The 27,995-nt window shown below is 42.2% G+C and overlaps 3 protein-coding genes across 7 annotated transcripts; 1 reads left to right on the top strand and 2 right to left on the bottom strand.

Annotated features, from left to right (window-relative positions):
- The first annotated feature begins 211 nt into the window (after window positions 1–211).
- ube2c (ubiquitin-conjugating enzyme E2C) lies at window positions 212–9,206 on the top strand. 2 transcript variants are annotated; one of them, XM_040115605.1, is made up of 7 exons: window positions 212–316; window positions 749–875; window positions 3,570–3,597; window positions 6,064–6,150; window positions 6,335–6,539; window positions 7,835–7,894; window positions 9,060–9,206. In XM_040115605.1, the coding sequence occupies exons 2-7, from the start codon at window positions 769–771 to the stop codon at window positions 9,095–9,097; spliced, it is 525 nt and encodes a 174-aa protein (XP_039971539.1). In that variant the 5' UTR covers window positions 212–316; window positions 749–768; the 3' UTR covers window positions 9,098–9,206. The 2 variants fall into 2 exon arrangements, with proteins under 2 accessions (XP_039971539.1, XP_039971538.1); XM_040115604.1 differs by having other exon boundaries at window positions 216–316; window positions 746–875.
- An 887-nt stretch (window positions 9,207–10,093) lies between these two features.
- zgc:109913 (regulator of G-protein signaling 9-binding protein) lies at window positions 10,094–14,164 on the bottom strand. 2 transcript variants are annotated; one of them, XM_040116106.1, is made up of 5 exons: window positions 14,067–14,164; window positions 12,541–12,757; window positions 11,554–11,757; window positions 10,804–10,946; window positions 10,094–10,603 (listed from the first exon to the last, which is right to left on the bottom strand). In XM_040116106.1, exons 2-5 carry the CDS (start codon window positions 12,740–12,742, stop codon window positions 10,430–10,432), a joined length of 723 nt encoding a protein of 240 aa, XP_039972040.1. In that variant the 5' UTR covers window positions 12,743–12,757; window positions 14,067–14,164; the 3' UTR covers window positions 10,094–10,429. The 2 variants fall into 2 exon arrangements, with proteins under 2 accessions (XP_039972040.1, XP_039972041.1); XM_040116107.1 differs by lacking the exon at window positions 14,067–14,164 and adding an exon at window positions 12,972–13,078.
- A 738-nt stretch (window positions 14,165–14,902) lies between these two features.
- Window positions 14,903–23,720, bottom strand: LOC120807013 (E3 ubiquitin-protein ligase RNF182). Of its 3 annotated transcripts, XR_005709776.1 has the most exons (10): window positions 23,274–23,720; window positions 22,919–23,089; window positions 20,161–20,208; window positions 19,912–20,041; window positions 19,553–19,706; window positions 18,347–18,414; window positions 18,098–18,212; window positions 17,764–17,999; window positions 15,839–17,554; window positions 14,903–15,728 (listed from the first exon to the last, which is right to left on the bottom strand). XR_005709776.1 is itself a non-coding variant. In XM_040158613.1 (9 exons), exons 4-9 carry the CDS (start codon window positions 19,957–19,959, stop codon window positions 17,372–17,374), a joined length of 804 nt encoding a protein of 267 aa, XP_040014547.1. In that variant the 5' UTR covers window positions 19,960–20,041; window positions 20,161–20,208; window positions 22,919–23,089; window positions 23,274–23,720; the 3' UTR covers window positions 14,903–17,371. The 3 variants fall into 3 exon arrangements, 2 of the variants coding, with proteins under 2 accessions (XP_040014547.1, XP_040014548.1); XM_040158613.1 differs by having other exon boundaries at window positions 14,903–17,554; XM_040158614.1 differs by having other exon boundaries at window positions 14,903–17,554; window positions 22,919–23,027.
- Between the last annotated feature and the right edge of the window lie 4,275 nt (window positions 23,721–27,995).

Here is a 27,995-nt window from a genome sequence, read left to right as displayed (position 1 = left end):
TGAATCTTTTCGGTACAAAAATCACAAACTTATTTTTCGATCGTTTGGTTCCACTCTGTGACGTCGACATTAAACGTAGTACGGTCAGTTTCGTCACGTTCCGCAAGTTCCTCCTGCCCAATCACAGCGCTGTCCCCTACGTGTTCGCCCTTCTCATTGGTCAGCAGGAGGTGGTTTGTTTTTGAAAGTCTGGCGCTGATTGGCTGTGTGTGTGAAGGAGCGTCGGTTTAAACCGGGGGCCGGGAGTGTGTTCAGTTTGAATCAGGCAGACGGTAGCTCCAGCCACTAACACCCCGATACACAGCGTGTCCCGCAGGTAGGTGTTACACCTGATTTATAAACCTGGTACATTTCTGCGGTGTGTACTTGTGGACCTGCAGCACCGGGCTTTTTGGTCGCTATGCGGCATCGTTAGTAAACAGGCTAACAGCGGAGCTAACTTTTACTTAGCCGGATGAGCTAGCGTCGTTAGCATGAAGCTAAAACCACCGGGGCAAAAACAGACAGCTGCTAACGCACCGACTTTACCGGGTAATGGACTGTTTTTCTTAACCACGTTAACAGACACCGGAATGTGTAGCTGATAGTTTCACCGGTGATTATTCTTCAGTGCTACACCCGGTAGCTAATGTTTAGCTACTGCTGAACTTAACGACAGAATCTGAGGAATGTATCCGCGTGAGAGAGCTGTGTGTCGGTGTCTGTCCCGCTGTGACGCGGTCTGTCTGTCTCTTTCTGTGTCCAGCAGTAATCGGTCCGTTTGCACTCATGGCTTCCCAGAACATGGATCCCGCAGCGGCTGCAGCTTCTTCCACAGCCGCTCTGAAGGGCAGCGAAAGCGGCGGAAGCGCGGCCAGAAGCTCGGTGTACAAACGGTGAGCGAGACAACCGACCGGTCCTGTCAGTCTGCCCTGTTGGTACTGTACCGACTGTAGTCTGTTAACAGGTCTCAGTCCAGATCCAGTGTGTGTTGTCTCATCAGTGTCTGTTATCCCGATGAAAAAAAGATGTCACATGTCCTGTGGGATAACTCAGGATCTGACATGATCCTCCAGACTGGACAACACTTGGGATGTGGATTTCACTGGTGAATTAGTTTGTTGTTAAAGTTCACTGATTACGCAGTCCAGACCACAAGTGCTTGGACAGCTTTAATGTGAGCAGGTTTACATCAATATAGAAAGAGCTTTGTGGGAGATATGGCCATTTAAACACACAGAGGTTTAAAAGTAACTGGGCAGATATTCATGAAACAAAATCATCATTCGGTATTTAATATTTAGTGTAAAATCCTTTGCAGTCCGCGACTGCCTGAATACTTTGACCCACAGACATGAGCAGACTCTTTGTATCTTCCCTGGTGATGCTCTCACAGAGCTTGACTGCAGCCTCCTTCAGCTCTTGTTGTTGGGGGGGGGGGTCTCTCTGCCTTTAGTCTGGTCTTCATCAAGCAGACTGCGGCTCGGTCGGACCGAGATCAGGTGACTGACTTGGCCAGTCAAGGATCTTCCATCTCTTCAGCCTGAAAAGCTCTGTGGTTGCTTTGGATGATGAAACGTTGTCCAGTGAGTTTTGAGGCATTTGAATGAATCTGAGCACATGATGCTCCTGTAAATGTCTGCATTCATCCTGTTGCGTCCATCAGCAGTGAAATCGTCAATAAATGCCAGCGTGTCAGTTCAATTGGAGCCATACATGCCCGAGCCATAACAACAACACCACCACCACCACAGTGTTTGACAGATGACATGGTGGCTTTGGGTCAAGAGTTGTTTCCTTGTTTCCCCACACTTTCCTCTTTCCATCATCTCAACAAATGTTAATTTTTGTTTCATCAGTCCATAGAACTTTGCTCCAGAATTCTATCAGTTTCTTGTGTTTTTGTGAACTGCAGCCTGGTCTTTGTTTTTGAGGTCTACCAGGGGTTTGCATCTTTTGGCGAATCCTCTGAAGTTCTCGCCATGAAGTCTTCTCCTGATTGTTGACAAAGAAACGTGTACGCCGACATCCTGGAGAGCGTTCTTGACTTGCTGTGCAGTCATAAATGGGTTTTTCTTCACCAAGCAAATGATTTTCAGCGCATCCACAGGACTGGTGATCCTTGGTCTACCAGCTCATTTTCTAGATTTCCTGTGAGCCCCTGCTTTTTTGGAGACTCATAATTATATTCTTGCATGGTCACCTCGTCACCCCTGATATTGACAGACAGCTCCAACTCAATCTAAACTCTCAGCTCTCAGTCATCTCTGAGCTACGTCTGAGCTCTTTGTGCATGAACTAACATTAAAATGACTCCCAGCTTCCCAAAAAAAACATTTTAGTAACCATGTGTCCAATTACTTTTGTACCCCTAAAATTTGAGCACTGTGTGTTTATGGCTATATCCCCCACACAGTTCTTTCTATATTGATGTAAACCTGCTCAAATTAAACCCATAGACTTGGCTCTTTTAATGTAATATCCACTATTTTATTTTCAATTAAATGTGCTGAAGCTCGGAGCCTGAAGAACAAAACGTATAATTCTCCACATACACTACTGGTCCAAAGTTATAGAACACCTCAGTTTTTTTCCGATTCTTGCTGAAATTGTAATTTTTCAGTGTTTCTGAAATTAAAGCATAGAACAAATAAATTGTAAAGTTTTTTTTTTTTTTTTTTTAATTAAATTAAATTTTTTTTTTTATAGGAATCATGGAATCTTGAACTAAATTTTCAACAGGTAGAGAGAGAGAGAGTGTTGCTGCTGTATGTCTTTCTCTTTGTCGTCATCAGCTAAGAAGCAACACAACTGTTGATCGTCTGCAGAGTTAAAGCTGTGTTCAGTCTCCTCCCACTCTGTCATTACCACTGTGTTTTAATGCATCTGAATTCAGCATAAAGTTATCCTTATTTACATGTTTCTGTTGTCAGACACTGAACCGGGATATAGTCTGATCATAGCTCATAAAACACACTATTGACCATCAGCATTTGCTATTTTATAGCAAAGTAAACGCACACCCAGGTTAATGACAGCAGCTGCAAGATCACCTGTCCAGTCATTTAAAATGCTTGCAGGAGGAGACATGGGGTTTTCTTGTTACTCACCGAGAAGTTCTATAACTGAGAAAATCTCAGATCTGCTGAGAAACGGAGGAAGGTGTGTTCAGAAGTTTTACTGGCTTTAATGTGTCTGTATAGTACATAAAATGCACTGTTTAGACATTCAGGTACAAAGCAACATATGGCAGTCCAGTAATTTAACCAAGTCAAGCCTCTGCTCCATCTACATATACATTAGATATGCTCCTGGACATTGAAACTGTCATACAGCATATGACAGAAAAGCAGCAGATTATCACTTGAGAAGCTGATTAACCAGCAAATTAATGAAACGATTATTTGATTATCAAAGTAGTTGCCCATCTATTTATTTCCCCTGCAGCAGTTTTTTATTGAGAAACTGCTGCAGGTGTCTCCATGTTCCATATACATGAGTAAACGTTAGAGAAATGTGACGATGTGTGCTACGACAGATGTGGAACTGAAGTCGATCTACAGATGTTTAACATGTGTCTGTGTCTGCAGGCTGCAACAGGAGCTCATGACTCTGATGGTGAGTTCATCTTTTATTTCTGTTTATTTACAGGGACTATGTCTCCATTCAGTTTAAACCACTGGGCTGGACATCACTTGCATGTGGGTCTCGTGTAGTGATGGGGATTGATTAGCATTTAATCCAAGTAAAATCCACCTATTGAAACCAGCCCCTTCGGATCCACGTACACAGCTTTTAGACAACAGATGCTGTATAACGTAGGTCTGGTGACACATGTTCAACCCACGTTGGACATATTCATATTGGACTGTTGGTTCGCATGAGACTCGGGTCCCTCCAGGACACTACAGTATTTCTGCATACCTCTCTGCTAGGGCTGACCCGAATGCCTCGAAGTCTTCAACCGTTGTCATGGCAATCTACGTCCAAATCAGCATTCGAATGCTGCAGGGTTTTATTATTATTATTATTGTTATTACATGTGCATTACCTCAAAAAACCCAAATAGCCCATGGAATCCGAGACAGTAATCCAACATTATTCATGATGCTTCAGCATTAATTATTATTAATTCTTCTCACACAATGACTGTTAATCTTAGTGATAGTTTTGTGCGTCTCAGCTCTTGTCTAACATTACTGAGACTGACCCTGGGAAAGTGACACCTGACCATGTCACCGGCAAGATGTGGAAAAAGTCAAGCATCTGGAATAACTCCTATATTTGCAAAAATGATTTGGGATATCTGGCACTCGACTTCAAGTGGCAGATGTGCCAGAGGAAACTGGCATATCACAAATCTAAAACGAGTTTGGCAAATCACAGGAAAACGGTCAGCAACAGCTCAGCTGTCTTGCAGGATTTTCTTTTTTCTATTATGGTTGACGTTAGTGTGACATGCATGTTAACAAAGTGTAACGTTGAAGTCTGTCCTCCCAGCCCTGGTTGAAGCTTTGAATATTCAGGGGTCATTCTCACTGAAGTTTATAAGCCCCAGAAATGGTGTTCGGGTCGGCCCTATTGGTCTTTGACAGATGACGTGAAACCAAAGCTATTTTGGAGGCATTTTGTGGTCAAGGCCGTTCTGTAGTCAACTTGGAGCATTTTCTTTTTGTTCGCTTTTCGTTTGCTTCGTTGCATCTGTGAAATTACTTCAGGCGATGGGTTGTGTAATGATGATGCAATTAAGTTATGATGTTGAATGAATAAGGGGAAGGATTTGATCATTTTTACTTCCTTTTTTATCATTGTGGTGATGTGTTCATGTTTTAAATGAGCAAAACAAACAAGCCTTAATCAGGCCCTGATGATATACAAGATTACATGACTACCGTCATCATTATAGCCTAAATTTGTCATATATTTGTAATGTCCTGCTTTATTGGGAGGAAAATTGAATGCCAGTGAAGGCTGCTATGCTAAGCACAAGGTTCCGTGATTACAGCCAGCTCACCTTTGGTGTTAGGCCTGTGTTGCACGTGTAAACAAACCCTGCTCCCAGCCATTGGTGAAATGTGCATGGGCTTCGAGGGATTAATAATTTCGGAACTGTTCGCAGGAATACTTATCACTTATACCGTAAACAAGATGGTTGGTAATAAACAAGTACGAGGTTGGAGGCAGCAATGTGGGGTCAGGACTCCAACTTTTTGAGGTCAGGTCGTATGGATCAATGTTTTATAATAATGACAATCTGTCAAAAATAACAGTCCCTGGGATCCTTGCTGCGTTTGTCTCGGTATGGTATCCTGTCACTTTGCTTCTGCTTCTCCAGTTTTACTGCTTTCTCTGCCACAAAGGAGTATGAAAGTAATGCAAGTTCATTGCTGCTACTTTCACTATACCCGTCACTGCAACAGTACTTCCAAAATGGCACCTCGGTGACGCCACAGATCGTAAACACACAGAAGAGTCACCACTCTGAACTAAAATAACACAGTCCACAGGTAGAGTGGGATGTTGGTCACTCATGAACAGCCTTTGGTTGAATAGAGAAGTTTGAAGTTGCATTTTGTGTTGTTTGTTTGGTTGATTGTTTACAAAACAAACAAAAATTTTTTTACATTACACGAGCGAGAGAGAGAGAAGAGTTTGAGAGGTTCATTAGTGTCACACACTAATTTTTTTTAGTACTAGTCTGTGTTCTGATTGAAACAAGTCACTCTTCTTTTTTTCAGTAGTAGTCCAGTCATCAGTAGGCAGTTTCCATTCACCTTATTTATGAAAATTTACAGAGCTCTTTTTCTCTCTCCGTCTCCTCTTCTTCTGTGGTTCTGTGGAGCAGTGACTGGAGAGCAGCCCAGCCCCAGCTGTCAGCAGCTCATGTGTTCAGCAGCAGTGGAGGGAGACCAGACTTCACTCAGGTTTTACTCAGATTTTCTGGAAACTCAGTTAAAATCTGGGCTACATCTGGATGAAACCTGACTACTGTCCTAACACACCTGCGGTGATGATGCAGTGATGACAAGTCACCTGTCTCTCTGTCTGATGACATCATGTGACCTGTCTCTCTGTCTGTCGCAGATGTCAGGTGATAAGGGGATCTCAGCCTTTCCAGAATCAGATAATCTCTTCAAATGGATTGGAACCATCGACGGAGCTCAGGGGACGGTATGTTCACGCACAGCAGTGATTAATAATCAATATGTCACTTATATGTAACGTCAGAGCTGCACTATTACTAGTCTGTGGAGGAAACACTGCCAAATCAGGCAAGCTCAGGGGAAGCAAAAACCCCAAACATGTCCACCGTACATGTCAGGTGGTAGTTTGTTTACCTGTCTGTCTCTCTCAGGTGTATGAGGGTCTCAGGTACCGGCTATCTCTGGACTTTCCTGCCGGTTATCCATATCAGGCTCCTCGCGTGAAGTTCGTCACTCTGTGTTTTCATCCCAACGTGGACGAGCAGGGATTCATCTGTCTCGACATCCTGAAGGACAAGTGGTCGGCGCTCTATGACGTCCGCTCCATCCTGCTGTCCATCCAGAGCCTGCTGGGAGGTAACCAGTTCAACCACTTAACACTAACTAGTTCAGACACCTGATTTCATTGCATCAGAACCACGTTGACTGATGAAATAATCATCAATCATCATCGTCCATTCAGTGAACACGACTGTTCTGTCAGGAGACGGCTCGGCCCTCTCCACCACACCTGACACCACCTGCAATAATCAGCTCTGAAAACTAGACAGACACCTGTATGCAGGATTTTGGAGTTAAACACAGTGTTTATTATATTTTTTAGATGTTGAGTATGTGATTTCGTCAGCTGTGTACGTGTCTATAACCTATAGATAAGATTCAATGTCCCCGTGCCTCCTCTGGTCGGTCCAGATTCTGACAGCGCAGCAAAGTGTTTAAGGCATCCACCTCCAGTTTTATAAATCCAGCCACAGATCACTGTAACCTGCAGCTGCGAGACAGTTTAGTAAATGCTTCTGTAGTTGTAGGAAACAGGGATCTGCAGCTTGACACCTGCAGATCCCTGCACACACACACACATACACATATCTATCTATATCTGATATAGATAGATAGATAGATAGATAGATAGATAGATAGATAGATAGATTTTATCTCTCTCTCTCTCTCTCTCTCTCTATCTTTATCTATCTATCTATCTATCTATATCAGAATGTCAGAATTAGCCACAGAGGTTTTCAAAGTCTGAACCCCATGATTTTAGTCTGTATCTGTTTCCCTTCAGTCAGACTGTCCCAGTAAAAGCTGCTGAACCAGCTGTGATCAGCTCCTGTTCTCAGCGTAGCCGTGGACGTTCAGACAACTGTCACTGGATCACTGTGATACTGAAGGAAACTTAAAAACAGGAAGATTCTGAATGAAGTTCTGCAGCCTCTTTTTCCTCTGATTTCTAAGTGGACTTCTGGAGCTTTATTCTGGAGGGACGTCCTCAGGAAGTGGACGTCACACCGAATCATATCAACATGACTGAGACGGTTTTTGATTCAGTCCATCAGTTCATCCCCTCCATGATCTCCTGTTAGACCGTTGACCTTTTTATCTTCTGACCCTTTAAATCACAATAAAATCCACTCTTCACAGGATGTTTTATATCTAAGTTGCAAAAAGACTTCGGATTTTCTTATTGGAATAAGAGGGTTTTTTTTTTTTTTTTTTCTTTAAACATCTGAATCAGACACAATGAGGAGAGCATCTCACTTTGTTTACACAACTATAATTTGTTCTTTAAATGCTGATGGTGCATATTTCTAAAGTTTATCAAAGCCAGAGAACAGACTGTTGCAGACTGATGGTGTTTGTTTCCTTTTTAGAGCCAAACAATGAGAGTCCTCTGAACACGGCTGCAGCTGAACTCTGGGAGGATCAGGAAGGTGAGAAACATTTAAACTCTGCAGATGGATAACACAGCAGCTGCTGCCTTCATGTAGTAATAGTTAGATGATACGGATTTTAAATTAGAGCCCGGACACGTTGGATATGAGACAGCAGTGATGGTTTGTAGTGTAAAGTCCAGTTTACGGTTTGTTCCAAATGATGTAAACGTCAACAGGCTGATTCCCCACAAAGGATGCATGTGTATAAAAAATGAACCTAAAACACTACACACCCTGCAGCACTTAAAAAAAAACGAAGTGCAAAAAGAACCACGAAACACCAGCTCCCACAGCAACAACAATAATAATAATAATAATAATGTTTGTGAAATCTATGGAAACATTAAATTTGTACATATTAAGTCCCAGTAGTCCAGCTAAAATAATCCATCCTGGACTGAGCTCACTCAGGAAATAGTTTATATTCTTGAGCTGCTGTTTGAATGAAAGGACAAAAGAGGTTCAACTTTTTGATCAAACCAGAAGTGGAAAATACCTTAAGTACATTTACTCACTGTACTTAGTACAGTACTGTACTTGGGTACAATTTTATAGTACTTTATGTGCGTATTTCCACGGTATATTACTTGTACTGCGTCACATTTCAGAGAGAAGAATTGGACGTTTTGCTGCGTTGCATTTCTCTGACTGCTGCAGTTACTTCACAGATTAAAATACAGGATGAGCTCATAAATCAGTCGGCTGCTGAAGACTAAACCATGTGTCCATGTGACAAAAAACCTGCGTCTAGCTCAACCTCTCGTCGAGTTCACCCCGAGACGTTTCACCTTCAAACCTCTCACATGGTTTCATTTCAGTCACTGAAATGATCGCAGTTAAGTCGTAGAACTCTTATTGATCAGTTATTGTTTATTGATCTGCTAATTTTTCAATTGCACAGTCACTAAACAATCAAACAGTCCTCAGGGTCCAGTTTCTACACTCTGAAAAACAGATACAGTTAAAACATTGATCCATCATCTGCTCGATCATCGGTTATTGATTATGGATCAGCTAATTGATTTGTTTACTGCCTGTCGTTTTCCTACATGGCTGAATGTTGTAACATCTCCTGCACACCGAACAACAGATGTGAGGTCAGCTCAGACAGGTAGCAGGGGCTGATGGGAGTTGCAGTTCTAATGCTGTGTCTCTCTTTCAGCCTTTAAAGCTCATCTACACTCGACCTTCCAGAAGTGAAGCAGCTCCACGTTTCATTCTTCTTCTGTCTGTCTGTCTTCTGTGTTTGTACAATATTTTTATGTTTGTTCACCTCGCTGTATCAATAAAGTTCTTAATTCAACACAAAGACAGTGACACTCTTTATTTAATGGGTCAAATTTTTAGTTAAAGTGAAATGTTACAATGCTGTAGAAAGTTTGTTTTTAAACAACAGAAATAAAGTAGAGAGGTAAATAAGTCCATCAAAGCTGCTGCTGCTGAGTGAGACCAAATATCAATTACATTTGAGTTTAATTATGTTGAGTGTCTGACTATTTATAACATCTGTTATAAATCAGACCCTCATCTGGCTCAGCAGTGGATGCGGATGGCAGCAGGTCTCTCGATAGCAACACGCTGCAATCTGCATTTTCTTTTAATTTATTTTTTTAGAGAGAGCTACTCTACCTACACGCTCAGCTCCGAGACCTCTGGCTTCGGGCCTTACTGGGTCTGGAGCCAACGGCTCGAACTGATCCAGCTCGGGACCACGATGGTCCTCCTCTAATGTCTATGTCAGGGGATTCTGGACTGGGTGGAGTCAGGCTCAGCGCTGGGGGTGAAGTTACGAGTTATGAGGCTCTGAACTGACAAACTACTGAAGTGAGGTTTATATGTTATTAAAGCAGTTTCTACTTGAAGGGCAAGTCACCGTTTATTTAGATTAATATCGGGTGTTTTTTGTTTTTGTTTTTACAGAGTAGGTTTGTTATTTATTTTATTTATGAGTGTCATGATATTCTGTCAAATTAACTTTATAAAATAATTAACTTTTCTTACTTTTGTAACGTGACTTTCTTCTAAAATTATCACTTTATCTTGATGTATTACAACTTTTGTTTTGAAATAACTGATGACTTTTAATTGTAGAATTTTTCACAATAGTTAAGTACAATTATATAAAATATTTAAAGTTTTTCTTGAAATAAAACTTTTAATTGTAAAATTACAACCTTATTGTGAAACACAACACATTAAATTATGACTTTATTACAGAAATTATGGTTTTCCTTATATTACATGATTTTTCTTGTGAAAGTGCAACTCTTGTAATAATCTGCCTTTTCTCATAAAAATAGGATTTTATGGTTTTCTCTCATAAAATTCTAACTTTCTTTTCAAAATATTCCAACTTTCTTCTGAAAATTGATAATATTCTTTCAGTTTATTTAGCATTTATATCCGAGCAGAGTCTAGTGAGTTCAATCCAGATTCTATGAAAATCTTTTTTTCTTCCATCATGTTCACACCGATCAGATCATGTTGATGTTAGCGGTGAACTTGAACTGTGACTCCCCCGTCCTCCCCCCTCTAACCGACATAGCCCAGACTGCAGCACAGCGGCTGGCAACAGGCGGCCATCTTGTTGGAGACGACCTCGACCTCCATCAGGTCCTCCAGGCTATCATCCAGCTCGTCTAGCCCACCACAAGCTTCGACCCAGGCTGGCTGGGTTGCTTCCACCGACCAGAACGCGACAGGTACCTGCAGAACCACCACAAGTTTAAATAAAAACACTGCAAGATACTCGCCCCAGGTACGCTTGCCCCAGGTACGCTTCCACCAGGTATAAAACAGTCCCACCAGGTCAAGACCCTGTTGTACCCTCAGATCTGTGTCCTGTCCAAAGGTGGATAATGTTCTTGACATGTTCCATCTGTGTTCTCTTTTTGGTTTTGTCTTACCCTCAGCTGCATCTCACTTAGCATGGCCTCCAGTCCTGCAAGGTGATTGGTCAGATCAGGACTCAGCTCTTCCTCCAGGGTGAGCCACGGCACCTGCACCAAAGCCACCCGGGCTGCCACACCTACCACGCCATCGATACATCCTGGAGAGGAAAGAGAACGACAGGTGGGACACTACACAGGTGAGAGTTTAGAAAGGTGAATGCGTCCTTGAAGAATGTCTATTGGTCCTTAAAGGAAGTTCAAGGGCTCCTTGAAGGAGAGATATCATTGGTGTCTTGGAGGATCTTCCTCTTCTCCCTAAGGAGGTTCTAGGTTCTACCTGAAGAAGGTACCTAAGTAAGGATGTCCAGGAACCGGGAGAAGGAGAACAAGAAATCATTTAGAAAGGTTCAGGGAACCTGGAAGAGACCGTACAAGTTCTCGAAGAGTCTGATCAAGTCCCCACAGATGTTCTTGAAGATGTTCCACAGGGTTCTTGAAAGGAGTGTGGGAAATAACCCTGACCCTTAAGAGGCTTCAAATGGAGGCTTGAGGTGTCCTTGAGAAGGATCTAAGGATCTTTTCAGGACTCCTTGAGGAGCAGACAGATGTCCTTGAAGAGGTACTCAGGATCTTTAAGGTAGTTCCAGACACTCAATGGGAAGGAAGTAAGGAAAGGGGGTACGGTAGGAAGGAAAGTGAGGAAGGTAACATGATTCAGCCAATCACAGAGCATCCACAGAAGAGAAGTTGAAACCACCAGCTGACCTGTGTTGACCAATGAGCGTCTGTCGTAGCACTGCGTCAGAGGGAACTGTCCAATCAGATCGCTCGCCCTACGGAGGTCAGACAGGAAGTTCTCCAAAACTGACAGGAAGAGAACCCACAGACGCTCTGACACCCGTCTGTCCTCAACACCTGAGGGGGTGGAGTCACAGTCTGACAGCAGACGCATCAGACGGCGGGACAGACCTGCACACAGACAGACAGATGAGAGAGAGAGGTCAGACAGACAGACAGACAGACAGGCAGGTGTATGACCAGATGTGTGCACAGGTGTACACTACTAAAGTTTTAGGACAACCCCACTTTTCTGGTTTGTTTTTAATATCAGCTCGAGTCCAGTGAAAAACCTTAAATGGTACAAAGGTCAGTGGTCAACTGCCCCAGGTAAAAAAAAAAAAAAGTTCAGGTCACCAAGAACTAAAAGTCCTGTAAACTCCATAGAAAACTGAACTTTTTCAGGGATTAGAAACTGGTTCACTCGCAGCTTCTTCCTGCAGCAGTGGAAGGAAACGAAGCCTTGAAGGTGAAGCAGACGATTCCTAGAGGAGCCACAACTTTAGTTGATGACTGACGAACCCTCAGAGTTGGAACAAAGTGTGTTGCTAAACCCTCTGATTCATCATCAGGGCAACACTGTGCTGCAGGAAGTAGGACATCAGTACGATGTCGGGGCCAACTTTCTGAACAATGTTTGATTTCCACTGTAGAAAGAAACATCAGGAGTGAGTTCAGCTGCTGGACGAGTCAGAAATTTAGATTAATTTTAGTTCAACAACAACTCTCAATGATTTGTTTTTTTCCTTTTAAAATCTGTATTATTTATTTATTCTGTACTTTAATTTCAGAAACGCTGACACATTGCATTTGTAAATTTAAGCAACAACTGGAAAAATGGAGGCGTCCTAACAGTGTTGACTGTTTGTGTACAGTATATACAGGTGTATGAACAGGTGTGGCGTCTGAGGTTACCGTTGCAGATCCGGTGAGCGAGCACTCTCGTCTCGTCCATCTCATCTCGCAGGAAGCTGCAGTCCGCCGAGCTGCCGAGTGATGCAGCCAGCTGCTGGAAACAGGAAGTGACCCGACTGAGAGCCTCCTGAGCACGCTCGCACTCGCCCTGCTGCCGGTTCCGTGCCGCCAGCTCGTCCACCGAACGACGCCACCGACTCATGATGTCATCACCCACCTGACAAGCGAGGAGGTACAGGGCTATGGAGCTATGGCTGTTTTAACCCTTAAATGGACTATATTACACTCAGTCTAATTCATTAATTTCATTCAGTTAACAGGTCCCTGGTTTTCCACAAACTACTTATCTTAAACAATTTTCTGGTGTCAAAATATCAAACGTGATAAAAATATTGTTTTACTAATGTTTTTATCTAAAGAGTTGCCATTACCTGAGGCCACTGATGATGAAAAATTAGTTTCTTTCATTTGTGAATCGGATCATTTAAAAGCAGAACTGGAGCATGAGAATGACGAAGTACAACGGTCAAGATCTGTGGTACGAAGAGAAGTCAGGGAATCTCATATCATCACCGCCACTGTCTCCACCCTGCTGCTATAAAAGAGCAAGTAGTTTTCCAGGAAAAAATTTCCAACTTGTGAAGCCAGAAGAGCTCTCAAACTCGTGTTCACCTGGAAAACGCCGGCCTTCAGTTGCTGTGGCTGGTGAAAAGGAAAGAGGAGCCACCTATGGCACGACCTATTGATCTATCAAAACTAGTAATGTTGTTTGCTTCGAAAGTGTAGAAAAGTAGCAAGCAAAGATTTCCTGAGCGGCCAATCACGACACCAAAACATCTGAGAAGCAGTGAGTGGAAGTATTTTGGGTTCTACACTGTAGATGGCAAAGTACCTAACACTACCGTCTTACACCACGACGACAACAGATCTGTGGACTCGCCTGCAGAGTCACCACAGACGAGCCGAGCAACGTCAAGCGTACAACCACGTCAGAAGCTCGTAGAACTTCCATCATTCGAATTCATTCAAACAAATTGCGTTTCATTCGAACTGTGATCGAACCTGATTTTATGGAAAACGTGACGACAGTCTTACCATCCACACCTCTCCACCCAAACCTTTCTATCCACATCTGTCCATCCACACCTCAGCTAAGCAACTTGTGACCATCGAGGGTTTCATGTGATTTTATGAGGTTAATGTTAAGTAAAATTTAAATAACATATGTAAATCTTTTAAGTTGTAAATTAGTTTATTATATTCATGGCAATATAAGTATTAAGGGCTGACAACTATCAAAACACCTATAAATCATATGAACTGAAAATAATCAACATAGATAATAATGAACAGATTTTATCTGAAGATAATGTGTCTTCCCATCACAGACTGAAAGGATCATCTAATACATGTATTTAGGAATCGTTTCGGTTCCATAGCAGTGACTCCAGGGGCAAATAATCTGTTAGGGTTTTTAAATAAAGAAAGGTTTGTGAATAAAGAACAAAACAAGTCTGTCGTCCTACCTGCCGATCAGGATTCCGTCCAGCTTCATTTTCTTCAGCGGAGGACTGTGCAGGTTTCTATAAACACGTCAAGTGTTTTTAATTAATGCTCGGAGGCCAGCTGAGGCCTCAAACCTCTCAGCTCGGCTTCAGCAGATCCCAGGTGGCTCTTTATTGTACCCTCAGCTCTGCTTCACAGGCAAACCTGTCAGGGATTCACCTGTCCAGTGAGACTGCCTCATGTCAGCGTTATTTATAGACTGACCCGGTGTCAGGAGTTCTATTCTTTACAATCCAGGAACAAAAAGGTCACTGTTGTCATGTTTTAATAAACTCATTAGCATCGAACGTCGGTCTGTGAACTGAAAATAATTAAATCTTTAGGTTCAGACTCATCACAGGTTTTCACAGGTGAACTCTACGAACAGCCTGAAAACTGTTCGACTCCATCACCTCTGTCCCTGAAGAGGGAGTCTGTCTGACGCTAACAGTGCTAAAATCAACAAAGTGCTGTGTCATGTTGTTGGTTCATGTCCCCATCACTGTGCTACAAACAAATAAATACCAAACTGTCATAAAGACTAATGCTAAGCTAAAAGTAAACACCAGTTAGTCCCTAACTCTGTCTCCCATACACTCTTAAAGTAAAATTATACATAATGCTAGCTCTCGTTTGTACAGGTGTTTGCTTCTAATGTTGGACAGCATGAAGGCTAAAGCTAAAAATAGCTAAAATAGTAACGTCTCAGTTACATTTGCTGATAACTTTGTACTTAGTTTATTTACTTAGTTATTTTAACTTTATCTGCAGTATTTAAAGTTAAAGAGTAAGCAGTTGTGTCTCAGGTCTGTAGTTTATTTGATTTTATAGTTTAATCACTGAAACTAAACAAAGCTGATCCACCACATGCTCCTCCCACTACAGACAGGAAGTGACACCACAGGTCAGTCACTCTGACGTCACCTGATCATCATCATCATCATCATCACCACAGGATTCATTCATCAAACATCAAATGAAATGATGGCACTTTATAAAGACAGAAACCATAAAGGAACAATCCAATGCTCCAGAATCTAATCCAGGAGTTAGCTTAGTTGAGCACAAATACTGGACATAGAGGGAAGCTGTTAGCTTGGCTCCATCAGGAGAGATGCAATCCTCAGCAGCTCGTCTGAATGACCTTTGACCTGCCATCTAGTTTATGGATCAAGTGCAGCAAAAAAAATGTAAAATGCAGAATTCTGTTTTTTTAGCAGCACTTACACTTAAAAGATTATGTCTTCATCCATGTCTGTGATTTTCTGAACTAGATGCAGAGCTTTCTTCTTTTTCTGTTTTTATGAGTAATGTGAACAGAAAAAAAAATGATCAGAAACATTACAAGAGAAACATTTATGAATGAGGCTGAGTCTAAAGAATTTAATGAGCCTGGCATGGGCTGGATGGGTTTCCTGTTATCTGAAGAGACTCTATGGGGGATTCAAAAAACTAACGCTTCAAAGAAATAATAATAATAATAGTAATAAAATTATTCCTGTAGTGCTGTGGCTACATTCAGAATCAGCCTTTTAAGATCCAACACACTGGTAATAACAGACTTAACCAGGCGACGATGAGGAGATCAGCTGGATCTGAATTTGTCTGAACTTCAGTCTTCCACACACCCACAATAACTGAAGCTGCAGGATAAACAATGAGGGTCATAGGGAGGAAATATGTAAATATCACGTCATCCTATGTAGTCCTATGGTCACCTCCTTACAGAAAAGCACTGTATTCAGCAGCTGACCTTTTTACGCCTCCGTGCGGGCGATAGGCGTGGCCGGAGGGATCACGTTTTCGGGTTGTCTGTGCGTCCGTCCATCCCATTTTCGTGAACGCCATATCTCAGGAACGCCTTGACGGAATTTCTTCAAATGTTGCACAAACGTCCACTTCGACTCAAGGATGATTAGATTTTGGTGGTCAAAGGTCAAGGTCACTGTGACCTCACAAAAACACGTTTGTTTTTTTTTCATACGCTAATGACGACAAAATTTAACAGAAATGTCTAATAGTATAAAATGAGGAAGTGATGTCGACTTAAATCCAACACTTTTCTGGCCATTATTCAACACCATAACTCGGGAACACAAGGGTAGTGACCATATTTCCTGCAACTTGACTGGTTGGCGGAGGCAAACAACTGCGAGGCGGTAATTCTAGTTCCTTGTGTGGACCCCGACGTCCGGATAATGCTGTGTCCCGTTGCAGCTTGCCGGTCTAAAATTGTTGGCGAGTGACTCCTCGTGATCTCAGGTGGTCAGAAGCCAGAACAAGAACCTGAGAGAGCAGACTCAGAAACCATCGATCGGGACTGAACGCTCAAATCTGATTCTGCTCTCACAGTTTGTGCTCTCTCAAAGCTTTTATCATCTTCCACAGATTTTTATTCCTCGTCTGATGAAGCTAGGCTAACGGTTTCCCCCCGCTTCCAAGCTGTGTGCTCGGCTAGGCTCACAGCCCCGGACCTCTCTTGGTACTGGACTCTGGACAGAGAACAGGAGGATTTAATAAACAGTGCGAGTGTTGATTTCAGACTCAGAGTTACAGATTCACGCATATTAAACAGTTACATGTTTGTCGCCAACATGGTTAATTAGTGTAATTATTTAAAGTCTGTCGGTCTGCACAGTGCAGCGGTTCAGTCTGACAGGTGGCCTGTAACATCAGGACACCTGGAAGATGATAAATAATTCAGTTTGTGATCAGCTGTTTGTTCTCAGCAGGAGGCAGAAGAGAAAAAACTTTCACAGTAAAACATCAGAGACTCCGCCTCTTCTCTGTGATGATGTCATCACCAGTCCGTTCTGATTGGCTTTAGCCTCAGAAAGGGGGTAGTGTTGGTATCCAGATGGCGGCGGAGTCAGAGTGGACAGGTGTGTCAGAGTCTGATGGGTGGGTCTACACATGAGTTCTGGATTTATTCAGTCCTGGTTCCAGTATTCTTGATTCTTTCTGCTCTCCTGTTGTTGATGTGAAGTCGTTGCACTTCTGGTTGCGGTTCTGTTGTTCTAGATGAGTTCCTCTGGTTCCTCTGTTGTTCTGGTTGTTTTGGGTGTGTGGTGGACAATGTTCTGACCCTTGTATCTTCGTGGTTTATGCTGTTGTTCTGGTGTTGTTGTTGCTGCAGCAGCTTCAATGTTCTTGTCTTCCTGGTAGCGTGTGTGTTGTCATGGCAATGTATCATGTTGTGTCATTATGGCAGGGGGTCATGTTGTCGTCCTCATGGCAGCGTGCTGTGTTGTCATCGTCTTCGCATGTTGTCGTGTTTCTGTTGTCGTCACGGCAGCGTGTGCGTGCGCGTGGCGAGCGCCTCCATCAGCTCGTGGCAGAGACACTGACAGAAGCCGTAGAGGATAAGCAGCAACAGCGTGGAGGGAACCAGACTGACCAGGACCACGCCCAGCCACGGCTGCCCAATCATCAGCAGGTAAATCCCCAGAGGCAAGGAGCTGAAGTACACCTGTACACAGACACGATAACAAATTGTCAGAACGTCAGAAACACACCTGTTCAAAAACACCCCTGACTGATCTGACTGGTGTTGACTGGTCTGACCAGTGTTGACTGGTTTTTGACCGGTCCGACCAGTGCTGACTGGTTTTTGCGTTTAACTGGCGTTGACTGGTCTGACCAGTGCTGACTGGTTTGACTGGTCTTGTACGTACTGACCAGACAGAGCGCCCCCAGCAGGCAGCGGGGGAAGCTGCGAGACGTCCAGGTGTGACACTTCTGAGCCGGCAGGTTGCAGGGCAGCGAATCCAGGCTGGGGGGGCGGTACAGACCCACCACATTGAGCATGCTCAGTGAGTCTGAGGACGGAGACTCCTCAGGGAGCTCCATGATGGTGATGACCAGACAGTCTGAGGAGCGGTGGGACATCTCCAAGCCTCCTCCTCCTTCTCCTGCTAATGGACGACCGAGATCATAACCTTATTAACTGGACAGAACAAACTTTAAATATAAACATAAACATTTCATAAATAAACTTGTTGAGTTATTTTACCGGTCAGACTGGTGGGACTCAGCACCACCTCTCCCCCAGCTCCTCCTCCTCGCCGGGCTCGGTCCTGACACGACAGAACAGCAAGGATGTGTCGGTCGTCCTCCATCAGCCACACCTGAAAAAGCAGAAGAAGAAGACAGCCATTTTGACTTAAAGCCGTCATGGGAGGTGGGGAGGGAAAGGGAGGAGGCCGACCTCCTCGAGAGAAAAATGAAGTTTCACCTCTTCATTAGAAAAATAAAGTCTCACCTCTTCGTCGGGGACGTGGGTCTCGTAGCGACAGAATGGACAGCTGATAACAGAGGGTGATGACTCTCCTGAGAACCCACCAGAAGAAAGTCACATGACACATGATGTTAGAATCATGATCAATATCACACTGGTCTTACTGGTTAATGGGGGATCTGATTGCCAGCCAAAACATTAAAACTGGTAACTGGTTTTAACGTTGTCGTTGAGTGGTGTATGGTTACTGTGCAGAATGCTGTTATCTCATTGGTTCATTAGTATGGTTAGTAGGCAAGTTCAGGTCAAGTCACAGATCCTTCAGGACAAGTCTTCTGCAAGATTTGGACATGTAACTTGGCTCGGACTTGTCCTTAAGGACACGAGATGTCAAGTTTCGAAGAATCAAGTCGTTATCAGGTCTTTAAAAGACTTGGAATCAGGATTATACCAAATCATAACCTGAGACTTAAAATGATTTTACTCTCAAGTTGAGCCAAGTCATTTTTTAGTGACCCAAGTCTGACTCAAGTCCAAGTCTCAGGTCTACGTCTCTGGTTGATGTCAGGGGAAACCATCAAATCATGTCTTCACAGTTGATTCAAGTCACTGTCGAGGACCAACGGCTTCGCCAGCCATGTTTATCTCAAGTCCTTAAGGACAAGTCAAAGTCAAGTCACAAGTCTTCAAGGGCAAATGTCAACTTAAGACTTAATACTAAGTCTTTCTGCTTTCCAAAATAATAATAATCTGGATTCTACCAAATCAAAACTTGACACTTGAATATTTTTTCTTTCAAGTCTGGGGTCAAGTCGTTGGGGAGTAAAATACCACATAAAACAAGTCTCACAGTTGTCAAGTTCAAGTCAAATTTCAAGTCCTCATTTTTGTGATGTCCGACTTGAGTTCACATCTAGAGTCCAAGATTTTGAGTAATTAAAGCTTTCATCTGATATGTTTTAGTTGAAACCTGGCCCTAAACATATCTTCATGTGGCGACTTGTCGGAGGCCTTTGTGAGCCTGCTTTAGAGTCGCATGCTAGCACTAACTTGCACGTTGTAGCTTCATGGACACACCTAAGTCAAATCTCTTTTAGGAGCAAATCCAGGTCCTCATTTTTGTGACATCTGACTCAGGTCTGCTCTGGTCGAGGTCAGGAGAAACCATTGACTCGAGGATAGTCTCTTTGTCTCAAAGTGTCAGTAATGTTTACTAACAGGTAGACTCACCCATGTCGACCATCTTCTTCAGACACTTGGCACAGACTCGATGCAGACAGCCCAGCAGTTTAGGTTTCCGGCTGCGAGTGTCGTAGCGGTTGTAACAGATTTTACACTCGAGTTCCTCCAGAGTGTAAACCAGAGACTGAGCCCAGGTCTGCACCTGATAACACCACAACAGACGGTTAATAATCCTGAACACATCAGGACAGGTGAGTCTCTGCTCTGATACACTCCTGCTGTTCGTTCAAACGTTCTTCTAACTCTCAGAACCTTATTTAAAATGTCAGTTTCTACAGAAGCAGCAGGCATGAGTGTGATTATTTGTCAGAGGTGATGCTGCAGTGAAGGATGATGGGAGATTTCACCTTCCCCTCCAGCTCCTGGCCAGGCTCCGCCTCCGTCAGCTGGCTCATCCTATTGGCTGTCGTCTTCACCTGATGCAGGGGGAGGGGCAGCGATTGGCGGAGTTTAACTCAACCTGAGGCTGTCACCTGACTGAGAGACAAAGAGAACCACAGAGTAAATCCTTATTTATTATGACTGATGTGTTGTTTGGCTCTGATCATCTGATTGGTCGGTTTCTGTTGCTTTTTCTCTCCACAGAGACAACATACCTGACTCCAGATCAACGGATCAGTCTGAAAGTCTGACAGGACGTCCATCTACAGGTCAGAGAGAGACAGAGAGGACAGAGAGAGACAGAGAGAGAGAGACGGGTCAGAGAAAGACAAACAGGTCAGAGAGAGAGAGAGGACATCGAGAGAGAAAGACAACCTTGAGAGACAGGTCAGAGACAGAGAGACAGGCTCTGATCAGGTTTTCTGAGTGTCCTGGTTCTGATCAGGCTCTTGGAGTATCCTTGCTCTAATCAGGATTTTGGAGAGTCCTGGCTCTGATCGGGTTTTTGGAGAGTCCTGGCTCTGATCGGGTTTTTGGAGTGTCCTGGTTCTGATCATCTCTTTTTGGAAACAAAACTGAAATATCTTTGAGCAGGAAAGCCCAGAGCAAACCTTTGAGTTGAGAGTATTTTTGGTTTGTTGGACTGATCTGCAGACTGTGGGTCACGTCTTGAAAATCATTATGGTTGATGATCTAAAAGGTGGTTTGTTGTTCTTGTTTGGGGTTTTTTCCGTTTACTCTGAGGTCTAATGTTGACTAAAATCTGTTTAAAGGGGAAAACACAACTTATGACAAACCTTTGATACCAGGACAGAGACCGGGCAAAAAGTCAAACCATCTCAAAGTCAACATCGGATCCTGGTTTTAGAAATCTGGATGGTACCAAACCAAGACCATATACACCGAAGAATCATGACATTAAAATTGGTAACTTGTTGTAATGTTGTGGCTGATTGGTACATATATGTATACATATATACAATAATAATAATAATAATTACTACTTATTGATTAGTTTAAAATATAGCACCTAACAATTTCAATACATCACAACACACAGTATCTGTTCCACTGACACCAACCATGAACAGAATATTACCACACTATTGTCGTACATGTCACAATGTTTAGTCTGTAAATCACACTTTAGTTCTGCTTTAATTAGTGTGTTAAGTGTGTTTTCATTAGTGTATATATTTTTGTGTTGTTTCCGTTTTATGATTCACGTGTAACATTGCGGCTTCTGATGAATGAGGTATCTGTCAGATCTGATTTGTTTTTATTTATACACACAGTAACACAGACACACACATGCGCACACACACACACACGCACATGCGCACACGCAAACACACACACACACACACACACACACATTAACACACAGCACACACGCAGTAAAACACACATACACACACACACAGTAATACACACATGCACAAACATAGTAAAACAGACACACACACAGTAACACAATAACGCACAGACAGTACCACAGTTACACACACACACACACACACATACAGTAACACATACGCACACACACGCACACAGTAACACGCACACACAGTAAAACGCACACACACAGTAACACAAACACACACACACTCACTGTGCTGGGTGTATTTATAGACTGCAGTTGTTATATAACTGGGGAGTGGGGGCAATGGGCATGCTGACGTTGCTATGGCAACAGCTTTACCTGTGCCTGAACCTCAGATCAGCCAATCAGATGAGTCAGATGTAGTCACATGTCGCTTGATCAGCTGATTCAGAATCTCATTAATAAAACACTGATTTTAACAATTTGACTTTAAAGCTGCTGCTGAATGAAAACATGACGAATCTGGTTTTACATCACATCTTCTCATGGTTTCTGTTTGACTCTTCTCTTCATAAAGATTCAGTGTTCAACAGACAAATGTTACAGCACGTTTTTTACTTTTATTTTTCCTGTGTCATTTTTTCTGTGATGTCTTGGTTGCAATTATTCTAAATCTGTAGTCGTTAAGAGTTTTTATTTCGACTTATGAACATCCTGTAAACATCTGCGCACACTGAGACGATTTTCTGTCTGAAACCTTTAATTGAAAACCCAGAGTGTGTAAACGTTTCTGAAGCGTTTGGAGGAAGATTTCCTCAGAGTTTTGGGGAAAACATCTACAGTGAATTTAAAAGCAGGTCTGTTTGAATCAGAGTTGGAGGTCGAACCCCACCTGAGCTCCACCAGGCTGCGCCCACTCTGATTACTGACAGGTTGGTTTTTTTTCTGGTATGTTGCGAGTGTTTCCTGTCTGTAAACAAGGAAACATAGGGAAAGTCACGTGACATGTTAAACCTGTCGACCACCAGGACCAAGCGATACTGAACACACACCTGTGGTTGATGTCATATCCTGTTACTACACCTGTTAAGTAAACCACAGTCAACATCAAAAAGACAGACTGCAACTAAGTGAAGCAAACAATTCCCCTTGCTCCCAGTCTTTGTGCTAAGCTAAGCTAACAGTTCCCGCTGTTTCCAGTCTTTGTGCTAAACTAAGCTAACAGTTCCTGCTATTTCCAGTCTCTGTGCTAAGCTACAAGTGCTGATGAAACTGTGGAGGAGACAGAGAAAATGTCTAACTGTTCCTTTAAGTCTTAGACACAAACAGACCTGAAGTCAGTCCCTGCTCAGGGTTTCTGCTAATGTCCTTACAGATTCAGCAGGTTCAACGTGTGAAGCTGAGAATCAAACCAACAACCTGCAGGTGGACTCCTCTCTCCCATCACCTGGTACAGGTGTAGGAATGATGTATTGTGACTCAGCAGCTGTCAGTGATGTCACAACAGCCTTTCTCTACCGTCTGTTACAGACGAGGAGAAGAACCGGACGGGTTCTGACAGAACACTTTGACGTCATCGGCGGGTTGATCCTGGTTTGAATCTGTTCAGTTAAACGTGTCAACGCCCATGGTAAAGTTTTGCTGCTCACCTGCTGCTGATGGAGGCTGAGGCGTTGGTTGCCAGTTGCTGTGTATCTAGTTGCCAGAGGTTCAGGAGTTGTAGCTCTGGTTGCTGTCAGAGTAGATGTTGTAGTCTCCCTCAGGTCGAAGCAACATGGTTGTTATTAAACATCAGTTTTTTTTCCAGGTTGCAAGAGGTTCTGTTGCCATAGATATAGTTGTTGCAGGTTAAGTATCTGTAGTTCTTATTCAAGCTTTAAGATTGGAGCTACACATAGTTATTAAAGATCAATTGCTGTATTTTCCCTGGTGGCTGAAGCCTCACTGCAGCAGTACAAAATAAGTTGCCTGGTTGCTTTACATTTTACTGTTTAGTTGCTGTACCTGTTGATATGTAGGTTTAGTTGCTGGCAGCCTGGATGTTGCCGGTCAGGTTGCTGTAGGTGCCGTAATCTCTGCCAGGTCGAAGCAACATGGTGGTCATCGAACAGCAACAGTTTATTCGCTAGTTGCTGGAGGTACAGTTGCCTTACATCCTGCTGGTCTGGTTGCAGTGGTTGCTGAGGTCTGGCGTCTCTGTCAGACTGAAGCAACACTGCAGCAACAGTCTGGTTGCTGTCGATGTAGTTGCTGTCTGTCTGGCTGTTGCTCTGTTGTCTCAGGTCGAAGCAACACTGCGGTGGTCGAGCGTCAGTCTCATTAACAGTCCGCCGTCGTCGCGCGCCTTCTCGGACTGACGGCAGCGGGAAGCTAACATGCTAACAGGCTAAGGGAGCTCTGTCTCCAGCTCTGACGGTTGTCGGTCTGTCGGTCGCCGGTTGCCGGTCGCTGTCCGGGGCTGGTCTCGGTGTCGGTGACTCACCGTCTCTCCTCAGTCTCACTGCGGCGCGCGGCCGGCGGCGGGAGCCCGAGTTGCCATGGCAACCAGCCCGCAGCGGGATGACGGGAAATCTCCAGTGATGATCAACAGCAGAGAGGATCGATAACCGGGTTTATTTGCTCTTTAATTTAAATAAAGTCTTTTGGTTTTTCTCTGCTGTTTTATAGCTGAGCTGCTGCGTAACAATCCGCATTAGATCGATAATAAATAAAGTTTATATCGTAGGAACGCTTTGAGTGAAGATGTTGAAAGATCCATCATCATCATCATTAACAGGCTTCTTCTGATCTGATTTCATATTTATGTCTCGATTTTAAGCCTGCATGTGTGATCCCCTCACCCTTTCTTAGGAATGCCAGTAGACATTACTCAGGGCTCCCTCCCTCTCTCTCCCTCTCTCTCTCTCTCTCTCTATATATATATATATATATGTATATATATATATATATATATATATATATATATATATATATATATATATATATATATATATATATATATATATATATATATATATATAGATATATATATATATATATAAATAAAACTTACATTTCAATTCATTGACTCCCAAACCTATGCCCTGCATCCCCAACACAAATCATACTTTTACTTTAGTTTGTCCGGTTTTATTAAATATTTTAACTTCCAATACAAAGGGTATTTGAAAATAAAAAGTTTCTAATATGAAGGAAAAGAGCCCAACAATATAAACGTAAGTATTGTAAATAATTATAATTTTATTTGGTTTCTATCAGACAGCAACAGTATCGAGAGGTAACAAAGATATTTAATCAGCCATGAACAGCAGAGGAAGTGAAGTCTCCGTAAAAACTGTTCAGTTATATTTCTCTGTATTTCCAAACATGAAGATCTAAATGTTGTTTCATCGTAAATATTCAGTTCTGTACTTTTCCTTTTATTATTCATCAACAGGAGTCACAGTCATAAAGCACAGAACACGTATTTTTATTTGTGATAATCTCTCACAGAGAAAAACTCAGAGGACTTCTGGGTTATAACTCATAATAAATAAGAAGCTGAATAATAAAACCAAACCTGGTCTGTGTCGTAAGCTGCGGCTGATGAGGGTCCCTGAATGTACCATCAGGTATGACCTCACCTGTGGACGAGGATCCAGTTCAGACTGGTTTCAAACTGAGACTCATAAACTTTCAAACAGTGAGGCTCAAACCTTAAGAGAGGTACTGCACATCATCACCTGTGACCCACTAGAGTGTGTGGAGGTGCATTTATCTGCAGCGACCCTGCCCCCTGTCTGTATCTTCTTCTTCTCTTCTTAATTTTTTCTGTGTTGGGACGTTTCTAGGCGTTAACTTTTGGGCAGTTGGTGTGTAGCCCAGCCCGTAACAGCCCACAGGGTGTGAGGGCGGGACTCGATAAAACGTAGTGACCAGGTTACATAGCTGTCTCCATGTGTCTCCTCTGCTCTCATTCTGTGTCATGGATGTATAAAGAGCTGTTACGTAACTCATAAAACACAATGTACAAATAAATGCAGAGTGATTTGTATCTGTAAATCTGTATTTTGTGCCTCTAACTTACAACTCGTACCATCATTTGTACATCACTTTGAATTTTTGTGAGTCTCCACCTGGATACTTTTGAGACTGTTCTACCACGCCGTGTTGTGTCACACAAAATGCACAAATGCAGGACGACCAAGCACTTTCCAGAAGATGGTGGTAATGGGACATTTATGGAGGCCAATCGCTGTTAAACGAATAAGAAGAAGAAAAAAAAGAAGAAGAAGAAGAAGAAAAAAACACGGCCCTGTGGAAGCGTCAGCAGCAGCTTAGCTAGCTAACTAGCTGCTACTATTGACCAGTATGTCCTCACCCTTTTTTGATAATGAACCTCTTTATCATGAAGATGTTTTTTAATGAAACTTTATTTGTTGTGAAAGTCACTCAGAGCCGTAACTTAGCGGACATGATGAGTCAACAGCATCTGAGCTTCGCCTTCGGAAAGGGCCGTAATGACCATCCCTGCTGTGAAAAGCACCCCCATTGCAAGAACGCGCATATGAAGATGGTCTCCTTAAAACGACAACCACAGTTACAGATAATAATCACAAGACCTTTTGTCATTTATAAATTGAGTAAACGTCAAAAGGGACAAAATGACTCATGTCACAAATCATCACAAATCAGTGTCATTCTCATTTCACATCTAATTCTGTTTAAAGTCCAGATATAATTGGAAAGTGAATAGAATATAATGTATTTATATTTATATATTTTTTTATATTTATTAAATTTATTTTTTGTATCTATAGTTCTTTATTTTATGAAATCTCTATGGGGTATTTTTTTGCAGTTATTTTGTTTCCCCTTTGTGAGCCACAGTCTTATCTGTATCATTTCGCTTTCTGATGTATTGTTTTATTGGACAGTTCTCATATAATGATGTAAATATTTTTAGAAATGTTTCATAGGCTCTGTCAATATCTCTCTTTCTCTCTTTCACTCACTCTCTTGCCCGTTGAGATGGGGAGGAGGGGCCATCTTCGAAGGGTGTATTTACAGACAGCAACTGACAAATCTTGCATAGGGTACCTTTAAAGGAGAAACACAAGTGTGAAAAAACTTAGCTACAGGTAAAAGTCCTGGATTTAAAGTCTGACTTCAATAAAAGTACACAAATATTATCAAAGTGTCAGAAGTAAAAAGTACTCGTTATGCAGTAACACTCCTTTTCACAATGTTTTAATATATGAAATATTATTTTATCACCTGTGTGTTAACATGTAAACAGCATTTTAAGATACAACTAATTTAACTTTTATATAACGATTACATTGTGTTTTACACTGAAAAAATGTCCATCTTAAAAAGTAATTATCAACTGTTTATTAAGCTTTTTTTTCTTTAAATAATAAAATAATGATAATAAATCTGCCAGTGTCCTTCAGAATATTTGTTTCTGGCAGAAATCCACTTTTTTAAAGATGTATTTAAAAATGATTAAGAGTCTTTAAAGAAGGAGAATAGAATAATAAAAAAGGACAATAAATTAATAGGTAATAAAAAGATCAATAAAAATTTCACTTCATTCTAGAAAATTCACAACACGATTGTTTTGTGTTAAAATAGGTTGAAATCATCTTAGTGATGACTGATGTTTCCACTTGTTTTATTTGGTTAGGTGAAGATCTTATTAGTGTTTGCACTGAAACATTGATGTCTGATAAATTTTTTATGTTTTACATTACAACACACACAACAGTGCAGGGAGAACTGCAAACAAAACACCGGGCACGAAAAACAAATTAAAATGTACAAATGTAACAGAAGAAACTAAAATAAATGATATTATATCATCTGCTCAAGGGAGTAGGCTTGATTTTGACATTGGTGGGGACATAAAAGCGGCCCGCAGGGGGCCCCCTGGAAGCTGAGGCATTTTGCATTAATGATAGACTCCTGATCGCAATTTCACGTATTCTAGAGCCTTTATTTATAGATATCGTATATGGTATCGTATCGTATCGTATATGGTAGCCAACACACCCGCAAAGAGAGCTTCCTTCTGTCAATATGTTCCTGAGACAATAATTACATGATTTTGATTATGTAAACCAGCAACATCACAGTATAGCTTTTCTGTACTTCATGATAGAACATCTAAACAAACAAATGTTAATAATTGAAAAACAACACAATTGAACAATAGATAATAATAATGATATTATAAACAGCAATTGAGAAAATACTTTCTTTACGTGACTTACACTTTGACTTGTTGTAAAGTAGCTCCTAATGTCCACCTTTCTTTTTTTGGCCGCCATCCTGACTGAGCATATCACCAAATCAGCCTAATTGCCAAACACACGCATATATTTGCACAATTATCTTTGTGAGGACATGGCATAGACTTTCATTCATTCTGGACAACCTAACCCAAACCCCAATCTTAACCTTAACCAATTAACACCGAACCCCTAACCTTAACCAGGACCTCAGAAATTATGGTTTTTCTCATTAGGACCAAGCTTTGGTCCCCATGAGGACTACTGGTCCTGGCAAGGTCGGCGTGTATACCGAAAAAGGTCCCAGAGAGGTGACACAAATGCATACATACACTCACGCACTAATGTTTAGGGTTGTCACTCGCCCTGTTTGTTACGGGATCGTCCCGTATTGGAAAAAAAAAAGCACCTTCCCTTACTGAATCAATACAAGACGTGATTTTTCCAGTATTTT

The sequence above is a fragment of the Xiphias gladius genome, chromosome 21 (assembly GCF_016859285.1).
Source record: "Xiphias gladius isolate SHS-SW01 ecotype Sanya breed wild chromosome 21, ASM1685928v1, whole genome shotgun sequence".
In the NCBI taxonomy this organism is placed as follows: domain Eukaryota; kingdom Metazoa; phylum Chordata; class Actinopteri; order Istiophoriformes; family Xiphiidae; genus Xiphias; species Xiphias gladius.
Note: the sequence above shows the minus strand (reverse complement) of the source record. Positions and strands in the feature narration are given on the sequence as shown.

Excerpts from the sequence above, each read along its gene's own strand:
- ube2c (XM_040115605.1), top strand. The coding sequence starts at position 769 with ATGGCTTCCCAGAACATGGATCCCGCAGCGGCTGCAGCTTCTTCCACA. Across the intron at positions 3,598-6,063 it reads AGGAGCTCATGACTCTGATG|ATGTCAGGTGATAAGGGGAT; the intron begins GTGAGTTCATCT and ends TGTCTGTCGCAG. Across the intron at positions 6,151-6,334 it reads TCGACGGAGCTCAGGGGACG|GTGTATGAGGGTCTCAGGTA; the intron begins GTATGTTCACGC and ends TGTCTCTCTCAG.
- zgc:109913 (XM_040116106.1), bottom strand. The coding sequence starts at position 12,742 with ATGAGTCGGTGGCGTCGTTCGGTGGACGAGCTGGCGGCACGGAACCGG. Across the intron at positions 11,758-12,540 it reads CGCTCACCGGATCTGCAACG|GTCTGTCCCGCCGTCTGATG; the intron begins GTAACCTCAGAC and ends GTCTGTGTGCAG. Across the intron at positions 10,947-11,553 it reads ACGCTCATTGGTCAACACAG|GATGTATCGATGGCGTGGTA; the intron begins GTCAGCTGGTGG and ends TTTCCTCTCCAG.
- LOC120807013 (XM_040158613.1), bottom strand. The coding sequence starts at position 19,959 with ATGAGCCAGCTGACGGAGGCGGAGCCTGGCCAGGAGCTGGAGGGGAAG. Across the intron at positions 18,415-19,552 it reads GAAGAAGATGGTCGACATGG|GAGAGTCATCACCCTCTGTT; the intron begins GTGAGTCTACCT and ends GTGGGTTCTCAG. Across the intron at positions 18,213-18,346 it reads CCCACGTCCCCGACGAAGAG|GTGTGGCTGATGGAGGACGA; the intron begins GTGAGACTTTAT and ends CTGCTTTTTCAG.